This window comes from Xiphophorus hellerii, chromosome 19, assembly GCF_003331165.1.
Source record: "Xiphophorus hellerii strain 12219 chromosome 19, Xiphophorus_hellerii-4.1, whole genome shotgun sequence".
NCBI lineage: Eukaryota > Metazoa > Chordata > Actinopteri > Cyprinodontiformes > Poeciliidae > Xiphophorus > Xiphophorus hellerii.
This window is the reverse complement of record NC_045690.1, coordinates 23,485,090-23,498,588: the sequence shown is the minus strand read 5'-3', so window position 1 is coordinate 23,498,588 and position 13,499 is coordinate 23,485,090. Positions and strand designations below refer to the sequence as shown.

Sequence of the window (13,499 nt, the reverse complement as noted above, 5' to 3'; positions counted from 1 at the left end):
TTTTAAAACTGACTGGTATGAAAAAGGTATTTTATTTGTAACTGACTTAATGGATAGTAATGGTGTTTTGTTAGATCATAGAGATTTTACCAACAAATTTGATCTGAACTGTACTTGTAATGAATATCTAAAAGTATGCAAAGCTATTGTAGCTCTGATCCATCTCATCCAAAACACCTTAAGATATTCAAATGTTATTTCATCTTTACCCAAATTGAAAATTGGAGAATATAGTGTGACTGATAGAAAGTGCAATAATGTTATGCTTGTGACTGCCTTCAAATCTAAATGATTTAATGATTACAACAATAGTATCTTGACAACAACCAATCTGTCTATTATAAAGAAGGCGTTCTCCAAGTATGTAAAATGGCCGATTTCACCAAAGGTTAAAGAAACTCACTTCAAAATCTCTCACAATTTTTACCCAGTGGCTGAATTTTTGCACAAAAGATTTAAATTTGATTCAACCTGTTGTGCCTTTTGTGAATGTCCAGAAGAATCCCTTAATCATCTCTTTTTTTCCTGTCCTTTTTCTTTTAAACTATGGAGAGACATTAAAAACTGGTTGTCCCTTAAAACTGAAGACATCCCAGAGATAACCATCACCCACATATTATACTATGTTGATGGCCTTGATAGTCAAATATCTGACATGGTAAATATTGTCTTCTTGCTTGTTAAATATCATATACACTGCTGTAAATGGAGAGGTTCTACACCTTGTTTTGATTTTTTTCTTAACCAATTTAAATTGTATTACACCTCATTGAAACATTTGAAATCTATTTCTGCCAAAAAAGTAACTGCCAGTATCTCTACTTTTCTTTTGTTTTAAAATCTTGCTCTATTGTTATTCATTTGCCTTACTGTTTATGTGCTTGTCTTTATACTTAGCCCCTTGTTTTTTGTTTATTTTTTCTACCTATGTTGCAATGTTCGTATACCTCAACGAGTCTTTGTATACTGTTTGTTTAATATATATAAAAAAAAAGATTAAATCCAGCTTTTAAACCGGAAACGTACGCTCTCAATTTAAAAAAACAAACAAACAAAAAAAAACCTCGCTGCAGCAAACAGAAAGGGGCGGGGACGGACCACTGTCAGTCTCATACCTTATATGGAAATGTGACTATTTCATTCCGGAAATGAAGGGGGCGCTAGTGACACTATTTCCTGTACCGATCGTGTTATAATAATTATACTAATAATAACGTATTTTATTTGCCAACGCCTTTTAAAACACACATGAAGACTTTCAACATTAAAAATACAAATTAAATAGTAAAGAAATGGCTACAAAACGTGATATGTCACGTGGTATGTCTGTCACGTGGTAAGTCACTTTTTTATTTCCAAATCTTTATTAAATCTTTATTTAAAATTATATTAGTAACAAACAATCTAGAACAAGCAACAATAAGGAAACATTTTCCCCATTTGAAGGTCCGAAACTGAAAGCAGAAATATAATGTCACACCAGCAGTGAAAGTGTGAAAAATGTCATTGTGAACTTAGACTGGTTGGCCAGTAGGTGGCAGCATACTTGTGTGGCAGTATGCCCTGTGGGCTCTGAAGGCGCCACACAAGTGCCTGAATTTAATTGGTTGTTGCGCTGTCTGTATATAAAGGGCCCTCCCTCACCTGGTAGACATCATGTTTTCCTTCCGGTTCACACCTCGCTGTTTGCTGGCGCTGCACGCCAGCCGCGTACTAATGCGCTCTCGAATGATGCGCTTAACGACGCACTAATCGCTGATCGATCCTTCTTGTGGTAAGAAGCTTCTCACACCCTTAATGTCTGTTAGCCTAGCCTTAGCTAAAAAAAAGTTGGTTTCACAATGGGAAAAAAACGATTCATCAAATTGTGCATATTTTTCAAATGAAGCAAAAAGAAGTGAATAACTTTTGATTCGTTGTTATTAATTTTGCCGTAGAAAACCCCCAACAAAGCTCCTATTTGCTGTTTGTCCATGGACAAACTCCTCAACAGTCACCTGGCAAAAAAAGTGGGAAGGAGGCTCTGTGGGAGGAGAGCAAAGCGCTTACTGGCGAGTCAAAGCATCTGAATTTATTACGTCTCTATATGGCGATTAACATAAATCATTAAAAAAAATTTTATTTTCCATTCATCCATTTCTATCTAAGGGGAACACACTCACACCTAGGGATAATTTGCAGTGACCAATGAACTCTTACCTTGTTGTCATGTTTTTGGAATGTGGGAGGAAACCGGAGTACCCGGAGGAAACCCACGCATGCACAGGGAGAACATGCAAACTCCATGCAGAAAGGCTGGGAAGCGAACCCACAACCTTCCGACTGCAAGGCAACAACCTTACGGACTGAGCCACTGTGCAGCCCGCTATAGAATGGCGCTACTATTAATATATCTCTTAGCATTTTGACGTCACCGCCGTTCTCGACTGACTACATCCGGGGTCTTTCGTCGCCGGGTCATCATCATCCGGGCCTTTTCACGTCACTTCCGGTGAAAACAACACCACGTGCGTTGCCCATGAACGCAGTAGCTGTCACTTCCAGCGGGATTTAAAGCAGCATTTATTTGACGTATAAATGCAGACTGGTTGAAGCTAGTTTGAACCAAAAAGTCAAGCTTCGGAGAAGGTAGGGGCTGAGTTTGTAGCGGCTATTTTGCTTGCCAAACGGAACCACCGGTCAAGGAAACCGGTGTCGCTTGAATTAGCTCATGTCCTCAAATCTCCAAACACGTTCAACGTTCACCTTTGAAGGGTTTTGTGAAAATAGCTCATGCTAGCAAACGCTTTGCACCTCGTTATGCTCCTGAAGTAATTTGTGAAATGCAATTAAATAACATTACATTGTAAGAAACTGAGACTTGGAAGCTAACGTTAACTTGAGGCAGCAAACGCTGACTGCAAACCCGGCCGCTTCATCTGCTCAGTGACGTGAGCAGTGAGCTCACTGCTCACGTCACTGAGCAGTGACGTGTTGGTGGTGGCTCACACCGTCGCTAACGTATTCCGTCACACACTTTATTTCTCTTTTCTTTTCTCTTCCATTCACTGAAATTGATGAGAAATGATTTGTGTTGTGCACAATCCACAATCTGTTTTGTTGTTTTCTTCTCCTCTGACTCCCCGTGTGAATCTTCTCACGGCGCCTCAGAGTCTCAACCGAGTTTGAGAGAAACGGGAGACTTGAGGGCTCAAGGTGAGCTTATACCTGCTGCCCCCCAACACACACACACACACACACACCCACACACACACACACACACACACACCCACACACACACACACACACACACACACACACACCGCTTCCCATGTAGCGTCAGGCCCGCGCTGCTTTGCCCTGAGTGTGTAGGAGTTGCAGCAGTGTGTTGTTGCAGCTTTGTTGCTGCGGTTGCATGGCTGTGTGACGTGCCGCTCTGCTAACGCTGCATGCTAGCTGAAGATTCAAAGTCTGCTTTAATTCTGCTGAAATGTCTCCGATTTCTGTTGAGATTCTCCAAAAATATTCCTTTACATGATCTATGAAAAACCCAGAAAGCGGTGGAGGTTTTTAGTAAAAACTATTTTAAAATGTCAAATTTTGGTCATTTAAAAGAAAAATGGATATGAAAAGTAGAAATGTTGTTTTTTTTTTTTTGCTTGTTTCTTCTCTGGTTTGTAAAGCCAGAGAAGAAGAAACGACCAGAATTTCTTTGTGTTATTTACTAAATAAATAGATTTAAATGTTAAGCCAATAATTACTGGGGTTTCAAATCAAAATGACACAAAAGACAAACAAAATAGATTTATTTCAAATAAAACTAATATACATTAGAATACTGGAGTTACAAAAAGATTTTATACTGTTATGTAAAATACATGTTTTGAAGGAATCCCTTTGATCTTATAAATTAGTAAGAAGACGTGGAGCTTCTGCTACATGAGGAAACATGGAAAGAGCTAATCAGAAATAAAAATAGATTTAAAAAAGTTTGACTGCTTTAAAGTCAGTCAATATTTTTTTTATTGATTATTCAGGAATGTTATAAATAGTTTAGTTACTTTGAAATTCTTACATTATCTTTTGAGATGCTGTTGTCATTTCCTATCAGAAATAAGTTTTTAATCTCCAATTGTCAGGTATGAAGATGTTTATGTTAGTGATGGGTAAATGAGGCGTCATGTATCGTTTTGACCCAAAGCAAAACTGTATTGATACCGCGTCAATACTGCGTCACTGAATACTGACACCTGCTGGACATTAAAAATCCCTACAGGCAACGCAGTTCACAGACTGATTTGATGGCCTAGTCTATACAATAAGATTTAAGTCATTTAATTTCATCGTATATTGTATGATGTCATATCTTCAGTTAAAATCAAAATATATTTGATATTCTTCGATACAGTCAATAAGTAATGTGAACATGAACCAAGTGATGAAAATGAAAGCGATCGTGTTTGGAATGAGGATGCTTGTGGACTGGGGGTTTTTTTTGTTGTTGTTTTTTCCCACAAATTTTCATTTAAAAAAAAAAAAAAAAGTTTTTCTAAAATTTTGAAATTTAGTCTGTTCCGTTTTTTTGACACAACTTCTCCTGCTGTAGAAAAAATGAAGTAAACAATACATTTATATGAAATAATTGATAAAAAGCAGCTGAGTAATTTGTAGACTGGCTGTATACCTGAGTTTATCCAGGTGTATCTGTGACTTCATTCTGATGCCCTATGCCTCAGCATTGAGGAGGTGAATTTATTTAAATAAAACAGATTTTAGTGACACTGTATATTGTTCACATAACTTACATTTTTTCTTTTATATTTTGTACGCAGATCTTTATGGATGTGTTTTGCTGGAAATGTCTTTTTTGTATTTATTTATAGCGGGATTGTCTTTATTTCCCTTTTTTCTGCCTAAAGATTTTTATTTATGGAGGGTAATTTAAGAATAAAATTATGAAATGTATAATTTCAAAGGAGAAACATGCAAAACTTAACCTGCAGAACATAATATGAAAGTAAAGTAAGAGTCGGTTTCAGCTGAATTTGGATTCAGATAGATCGAGTAGAAACTGAAAAGAACCGGATGAAACAACTACGAAGTGAGAACCAATACCTTATTTTCTGACGTAAGATTAAAATGGCCCCATACTACCAAACCTTTCGTTTGCCTTGAGGCTCCATAGTTGACGCTGTACCGTAAAAGATCAAGAATTATTTTGGCAAATTCATCCCGTTGACAGATTGGCTTCCATATATAAACAGTTTGGCGCACCAGTGTCATTTGGAAACAGTTCCTGTATCGGTCACGTGACTTGCTGAAAACAATACGCGCACCGACGCTGATTTTGGTCTATGAGCTTGACACATGCGCCGACGCATCGGTGTTACCGGACCCATCACTAGTTTATATTTCAAACATCTTATCGACAGTTAAAGAACTTTTTTAAAATTTATTTATGTACAGTGAATCAAATCTTAATGTTGCAGTGATATTCTGGGTTTTTCAGAGATGGCTTCAGTCTGTTTTACTTTCTTTTACTTCCCCTTTCTCAGTTTGGAAGTCACAGACAAAATGTAGTAAAAGTAACGAGAGAGTAAATATGGTAATAGATTATTTACAACTGTTTTTTATTATTATTAAAACAAGATTTATCTTCAACTTCTTTTAACTTCAGTTTCTTTTATTAAACTGGAATAAAAGAAAAGTTGGTTTCACAAGCAAAAAATAAAAAAAGCTGTAATGACTGTTGACTCCATTTTGTCTAGTTAAAGGCTCCACAGCTTTGTGCTGCAACCTAAATGTGACATAAAGATAAACTGAGCTCAGAGCGGCTCAGGTCACAGTAAGAAAAACTTCAGCTTTATTAGACTTTATGGTTTCATTCACCTCCGCCCCTAAAAAAAACAAAAAGTCACTTCTGTGAAAGATTTGTTGCAAACAATCCCAGCAGGATTTTAATTTATTCTAAGCCAATCTAAGCCAATCTCTCCTCCGTGTCTTTCTCCCCACAGTCGCCATGTACCTGGGGATCAGAAAGGGGAAATTAAAGACGGTAAGCCCCGCTCCCTCAGATTCACTTGGAATATGAGAACCACCAGCTCCATGGAGCCCTGCGACATCATGAGGGAGATCCGCAAGGTGCTCGACGCCAACAACTGCGACTACGAACAGCAAGAGAGTTTCCTGCTCCTCTGCGTCCATGGCGACGGGCGGGCCGAGAACCTGGTCCAGTGGGAGATGGAGGTCTGCAAGCTCCCCCGTCTCTCCCTGAACAGCGTCCGCTTCAAAAGGATATCCGGGTCGTCCATCGCTTTCAAGAACATTGCTTCCAAAATAGCCAACGACTTAAAACTATGAACAAAAGGACTTAAAAGATAAGTAAAAAAAAATCTAAATCAAATCTATATTCAGAGGTATTGAAGCTGTACAATGACAGACTCAAAACAAAAGAATGTCTGTGCAACATCAGGTGTGCGCACCCCGGCCACACACCAGTATTACACCTGTTATATATCTGGGATCATAGAAAGTTACATGGCTTATTAAAAGAATCAGATTACAGCAGCAACTTCCAATAGTTTGCTTTCAATATAAGTGATTTCCCCCACTTAAAATGAAAAAAACCAGAACATTGCTGTTCATGACATGCATAGTTTGTTATATATAAGAGTCCTGCTTTGGCCAATATTTTTCTTCTCTTTCACTGCTATAAGTTATAGTAATCTTTCTTAACTTTTCTTATTAATATTGTCAGTTTGTTTTTGTATTCCTTGTATTTCATTTCCCTAGGTTTAGTTGGAAATTTGACAAAATCGCCATCCATCCATCTTCTTACACCCTTGTCCCTACTGGGGTCAGGAGGTGCTGGTGCCTTTGTCCAGCTAACGTTCCAGGCGAGAGGCGGGTTCACCCTGGACAGGTTCGCCAGAACCCACGCATGCACATGGAGAACATGCAAACTCCATGCAGAAAGACGCCGGGCCGGGAATCGAACTTTTCCTCTTGCTGCAAGGCAACAATTCTACCAACTGCGCCACAAAATCTTTATATAACTTATTTTGCTTCTTGCAGGATTTTAACAAACTTGTGATCATCCAGGGTTTTACATTTATATTTTTATTTTTGCAAGATGCTAAAATTGGGCAATTTTTGTCATATAATGATTTATAAATCTACAAGAATGTTTCATATGCCACATTCACATCCTTCACATAAACCCCACTCCGGTTTGACATGCTTGATGTCATGTTAGACATAACATGCAGTAAACTTTTAACAGTAAAGTTAAAAGTTTTTTTTTTTTACTTCACTATGATGAACCATAAATATAGGCGAATGATCACTTATATCACTTATTAGGATCCCACTGCACATAACCTTTCCAATTTTGTTACAAAATTACCACAGTTGCACTAGTGCTAGTAATTCTGGCTGGTTGAGAAATCACTGGATATAAACTTCTACTGAACATGGCATCTGCAAAATCTGTAAGTCATTTTGTGTTGTCCTTGTTTTAATAAATCAATATTGAAATCTCCACATATTAACCAAGTTTTCCTATCATTTAATCCATTCAGGAGATTTTCACATCTATTTCTAACAGAGCCTGGCATTAATTATACAAGCTACAATGTTACTTATTTTTCTCCATCTCAGTTTCAACAGTAACTTTCCATCATGTCATCCAAAGCAAATAACATACATTTAATTTTTCACATCTCAAGGAACAACTAACATACAGCAACACCCCCACCTTTGTTCTTCACTCCATTTGTATGAAAGAGATTATACCCCTCCAACTCGAAATCTAAAGATTAGTCATTTAACAAGGTCACAGATAATGTTATTACTTGAAAGTGACATAAATAATTTCAAATATTCACTAATATTGTCAACCTTTGTATGAAGACTTCAACAATTAAAAATGAATAAGTGAAAACAATATCAGAGTCCAAAGCTGTTTATTTGTATAATATTTACAATTGTTAGTTGCATGTAATACATTACTGTCTGGATCAATGTTATTTTCATAATCATATGTTTTTAGTTTGGTACCGTCATTTTTCAAACTTGATTCAGTCTAATTGTACTGACAAGACAGAAATCCAGAACGAGGTCTTCTCATGTTTTGTTTTGTTTTGTTCTCAAGGAGAACACACGGCGTCACGAGGAAAAACCTGAGAACAGGGAAGCAACAAGAGTGATTATTACAAAGAGTTCTTCTCGGATAAAGCTCAGAGATCACACTCAGGAGGTTCTCAGAGTACCATTACTGGCTAACACTCAGGCGAAGAAGTGCAGACCGTCCGCTCCTCTTAAGCCTCAGGATGATTGGATAATAAAACACAGGTGCGCTTGAGCCACCTGTGCCGCCCTTCCAGGAAAACAGCCTCTGGTGCCATCTGGTGGATGAAGGGAGGAGCCACAGACCAACAGGGAGAACAGAAAAAAAAACCCACAAAAGGGAACAAAAGCCCAACAGTCTTGTTGGGCTTTTGTTCCCAACAGCGCTTTGCTCCTGTTGGGAGCGCTTTGCTCCTCCCACAGAGCCTCCTTCCTACTATTAATATATCTCTTAGCATTTTGACGTCACCGCCGTTCTCGACTGACTACGTTAGCAACCGGGTTCCCATGGGCACCGTGTTGGTGACCCCTGTTTTGGATCAATAAAGTATTTTTGAATTGAATTTTGAATTTTTCTTCCAAACCATGCTTTACGACAGAGAGAAGTTTTCCCCATTTGAAGGTCCGAAACTGACATAGTTAATAATGAAAGCAGAAATATAATGTCACATCAGTCGTGTAAGTTTTAAAAATGTCATTGTGAACTTAGACTGGTTGGCCAGTAGGTGGCAGCATACGAAGTGATGAACAAGACAACGCGATACTTGCATTACCTGCATTATTTGTAGTCCGATTTCTCTGACGCACCAGTGCGTGCGTTCGTCAATGAATGTCATGGAAACGACGTTAGCGTCCTCAAGCCTATAAATGACGCTGACCTTCTGAGTTCTTTCCCCTTTGCGACGGGACTTTTGAGAGAGACGCCTGAAGGAGCCTTTACAGCCTCGGAAGGTTTGAGCTTGTTGAAAAGTCTGCTGTGCAAAACTTGTTAAAGAAGCGCTTGCTGAAATACGCACTTGCTGAAGAAGCCCGTGGATAAGAAACCTGCGAAAGACGGTTCCTGGCCAGGAGAAGCACCAACAGGGTGACCAGCTGGAAGGTTAAAAATGCTCTTTTATTTTTTAATAAACGAAAGCAAGTTATTACTAAGACATTAGTGACTTGTTTAGTTTATTTTGTGTGTGTGTGTGTTTTAAAGAAATACTGACTGCTGTAGAAAAAAAAGACTAGTAGCATTCTTTGCTAGCATAGATCGTTCTTAACTAATGAGGTTTTTTCTGAACTGAATTTCGCTGGAAATGTCAGGAATGTTAAACTGTGGTGTAGTGATTTAATGAATATATGTATTTTACTTAATTATAGTCAAACCAGTTAAATTAACGTTAAATTTCTGGAAAATTAGCATGGGTTTTGACCGTTATTTTTTGAAAAATGCCATGATAAACACTCAGTTTCCATGGATACGCTAAGTGAAATAAGTTAAATATTTAACATTAGGTTTTGACCGTTATTTTTTGAAAAATGCCCTGACAAACATACTTGGTTTCCATGGTAATCACATCAGACTAGCGGTTTATTAGGACACTCGAAGACGCTTTACATAAAATTTCCATTCATGCACACGTTCACACACTGATGATATTAAGCTAATGGATTGTAGCCACAGATGTTATATCGTGCCAGCAATAAACTCCAGCTAAAGGTGGGAGAAGTGTCTTGCTCAAGGACACAACGACAGAGGCGGACCATTGCAGGGCAAACTCCTACCACTGTTGCCCCAGTAATAAGCATTATAAGTGTGTGTTTGTGTTTGTTAATGATAGAACATTAGTAGGCAATGAATCGTGTATAGATAATAAGACTTTGAGGCATCATGCACACATAAGGGATGCAGATTATTATTTTAATGATTTTGTCTGGCTTATCTCCAGACAAAATATAATGGCAATTTTAACACTGGATATGGATTTCTTAACCAAATAAACAGTTTTATTTTTGTAGGAGGGAGCCCCTGGAAACGGAGGAAAGGCCACTTATGTCGGCCTGTTTATTTAGATCCCCAGTCTTTAAACTTAATTAATTTTACAGGTTTACATTTCTGCTGTTGGCTATATGTGGGAGTATGAAGGTAGTACTGATGAGGTGTCAGACTTGCTGTCTTTGTGATTGTGAAAAATTGTGGAGCTCAAAGGAATTTAGTTTGATTAACTAGAATTAACATTTTGGTAATTTACAAATGCAATTGGAAACATATATTTCTAAACTTTGATACTTTTAAAGTATTAAAGTTGTGTAAGCAATGATTTAAGTGTAATAATTATGAATGGATCACATATCTCATCCCTGGCTATTGTTAAGAATGATCAAATGTACCTGAGCATCAAAGATTTGTGAGGATGGGTTGTTATATAAAGGTAAACTGAGTAACTTGTTGCAGTCTTATTTCATTCACACTTATGGCACAGTCTAAGATTACAGGTGTTTCAGTAGCTATTAAGACATTCTAAACACAGTGTATAGCTCTTTAATTTATGTTTCCAAATGTTTAATAGTTTATGGTGAGGGATGAATTGCCAATAAGTCTAAATTTGATTTGTTGTCTTTAATGATTGATTGGTACCAAGATGAAGCTGCAAGTTTGTTTGTCTGAGTGGCGATGCTCCATACATGTTTGATCATTGAGTTTTAGAGTGTGTTCTGGTTTTTATGTAAAATTGTATTTTTTGCTGTTTTTTTGTGACTAAAGATAAGCTATATTTGTTTTATCTCTTAATTCCCGTCTTTATTGTATAATCAAATACAATGGCATAGCAATAATATTGTTAATTAAATATATTCAAGAAAAACAAACACATTCACAAACCTGGGTTATTGTATTGTTGGTATTTTAGTTCCCTCAAAACATTGCTTTGGACTTTTGTGAAGGTCTAGATCCTGAATTATAGCTTGTTTTGCTTTGTTTTTTCCTTTGCAGCTCAGACCATGGCGCTTCCAGCAGATGGATCCCCAAAGTTGGAGGGACTTCCAGACAATGGTAAGGAACACGGTAAGTTGTGGTCAAATGAAACCGACATGGTTTCTGAAGACTACGGAGAGGGGTTGAGGTGTAGTTCACCTCCGCAGTCTGTGGACTGTGCTACCAGCTCCAGTGGTAGCAGTGCTATCAGCTCCAGCGGTAGCTCTACTACCAGCTCCAGTGAAGATGAGGTAGGTAATGCCTGTACTATCAGCTCCAGTGGTAGCTCTACTACTAGCTCCAGTGGTAGCTCTACTACTAGCTCCAGCAGTAGCTCTACTACCAGCTCCAGTGAAGACGAGGTAGGTAACGACTGTACTACCAGCTCCAGTGAAGACGAGGCTAATAATGAAGACCAGGATGACTTTTATTCCAGACTTCGGATTGTCCAGGTCCTTGCACCAAACATTAAATTCCTGTGGGGCATAGGAGTGCTTGAACAGTCATTGAAACATCTCAAGTCGAAGCTTGATCAGCTGAGCTCCGCTGTGGACCGTGGCAGTGCTGCGTCGCTGCGCTCTGAGATTCTTGAGATTCTTCCCCCAAATTTCAAATACATAAAAGACATTGGGGTAGCTGAGAAGCCTGAAGAAGACACGGCTCCTTGTACTTCACTTGAATTCACGTCTGGACTTGACAAACAGGAAGAGCCCATTTTGCGTCCAGAGAACTCCAGACCTATTGGTACCTCGCAACACCATCAGGTAGGTTTGGAAGAGGACGGGGCTTCTTTGACTTCTGGCCGCGCCAGGAGCATTACACAGAAGGTGGATGCTGCGAAGGAGGACAACCCACCATTAAAGCTTAGTTTTGGTACAGTGCTTCCTTCCAGCTTTGACAAACCGGAAGAGCCCATTTTGCGTCCAGAGAACTCCAGACCTATTGGTACCTCGCAACACCATCAGGTAGGTTTGGAAGAGGACGGGGCTTCTTTGACTTCTGGCCGCGCCAGGAGCATTACACAGAAGGTGGATGCTGCGAAGGAGGACAACCCACCATTAAAGCTTAGTTCTGGTACAGTGCTTCCTTCCAGCTTTGACAAACCGGAAGAGCCCATTTTGCGTCCAGAGGACTCCATTCCTATCAGTGCCTCGCCACAACCTCTGGCAGGTTGGAGAAATTTAGTGACTTTTTGCCGCGCCATTAGAATTCCAAAGAAGGTGGTTGATGCGAAGGAGGATGACACACCATCCAAGCCTAGCGATCGGGTAGGTTCGAAAGAGGACGTGACTCATGCGACATCTGTGACTGGCATAAACGGAAAGAGGACAAAGGACAGTGATGCTGAAGAGCAGCCCCCAGGAAAGAGGACCAGGGACACTGTTGCTAAAGAGGAGCCCCCAGCCAAGAGGAGTAAGGACACTCTTGCTGAAAAGGAGCTCCCTGCCAAGAAGACCAGGGACAGTGTTACTGAAGTGAAACTCCCAGCCAAGAGGACCAGGAATAGTGATGATACTAGACAGGAGCCCTCTGCCAAGAGGGTCAGGGAGAATGAAACTGAAGATGTGCTCCCCTCCAAGAGGACCAGGGACAGTGTTGCTGAAGAGGAGCCCCCAGCCAAGAGGACTAGAGACACTGTTGCTGAAGAGGAGCTCCCAGCCAAGACGGCACAGTAGTATAATGAAGATCCCATTTGGGACGAGGTCCTTCAAAGTATCGGCAGAAGGATGGCATGGAGATATGGTAAAGAATGGGAGGACGAGCCCATTCCGTCAACCCCTCTGTTCATTCCATACCGAAAGACAGACCATGAAGATCCTATTCTGTTATCCCCTGTCCTCAATCCCTCACCAAGGACAGCGTGTGGGGATCCTGGTCTGTCATCCCCTATCCTCAGTCCCTCACCAAGGACGTCGTGTGGGGATCCTGGTCTGTCATCCCCCGTCCTCAGTCCCTCGTATAGAATGGCGCATAAACTTCCTGTTTTGTTATCCCCTATCCTCAGTCCCTCACCAAGGACGTCGTGTGGGGATCCTGGTCTGTCATCCCCCGTCCTCAGTCCCTCGTATAGAATGGCGCATAAACTTCCTGTTTTGTTATCCCCTATCCTCAGTCCCTCACCAAGGACGTCGAGTGGGGATCCTGGTCTGTCATCCCCCGTCCTCAGTCCCTCGTATAGAATGGCGCATAAACTTCCTGTTTTGTCATCCCCTGTCCTCAGTCCCTCACGAGGGACGATGCAAGAGGATCTTTTTCTCTCATCCCCTGACGTCAGTCCCTCACCATCGACGCACTGTGAAGATCCGGTTTTGTCACCCCGCGTTTTCAGTCCTTCACCATCAACACACCGTGAAAATCCAACTTTGTCATCCCCTCACTTCCGTTTCCAGATGGAGACTGAAAAGGACATAGAAGAGGAACCGACACCTTCAACATC

At 40.0% G+C, this 13,499-nt stretch overlaps 1 protein-coding gene across 1 annotated transcript; it reads left to right on the top strand.

Annotated features, from left to right (window-relative positions):
• The first annotated feature begins 17 nt into the window (after positions 1-17).
• Positions 18-6,384, top strand: LOC116709259 (MAP/microtubule affinity-regulating kinase 3-like). The gene is made up of 3 exons (XM_032547673.1): positions 18-26; positions 1,707-1,774; positions 5,994-6,384. Exons 1-3 carry the CDS (start codon positions 18-20, stop codon positions 6,337-6,339), a joined length of 423 nt encoding a protein of 140 aa, XP_032403564.1. The 3' UTR covers positions 6,340-6,384.
• The last annotated feature ends 7,115 nt before the right edge of the window (positions 6,385-13,499 follow it).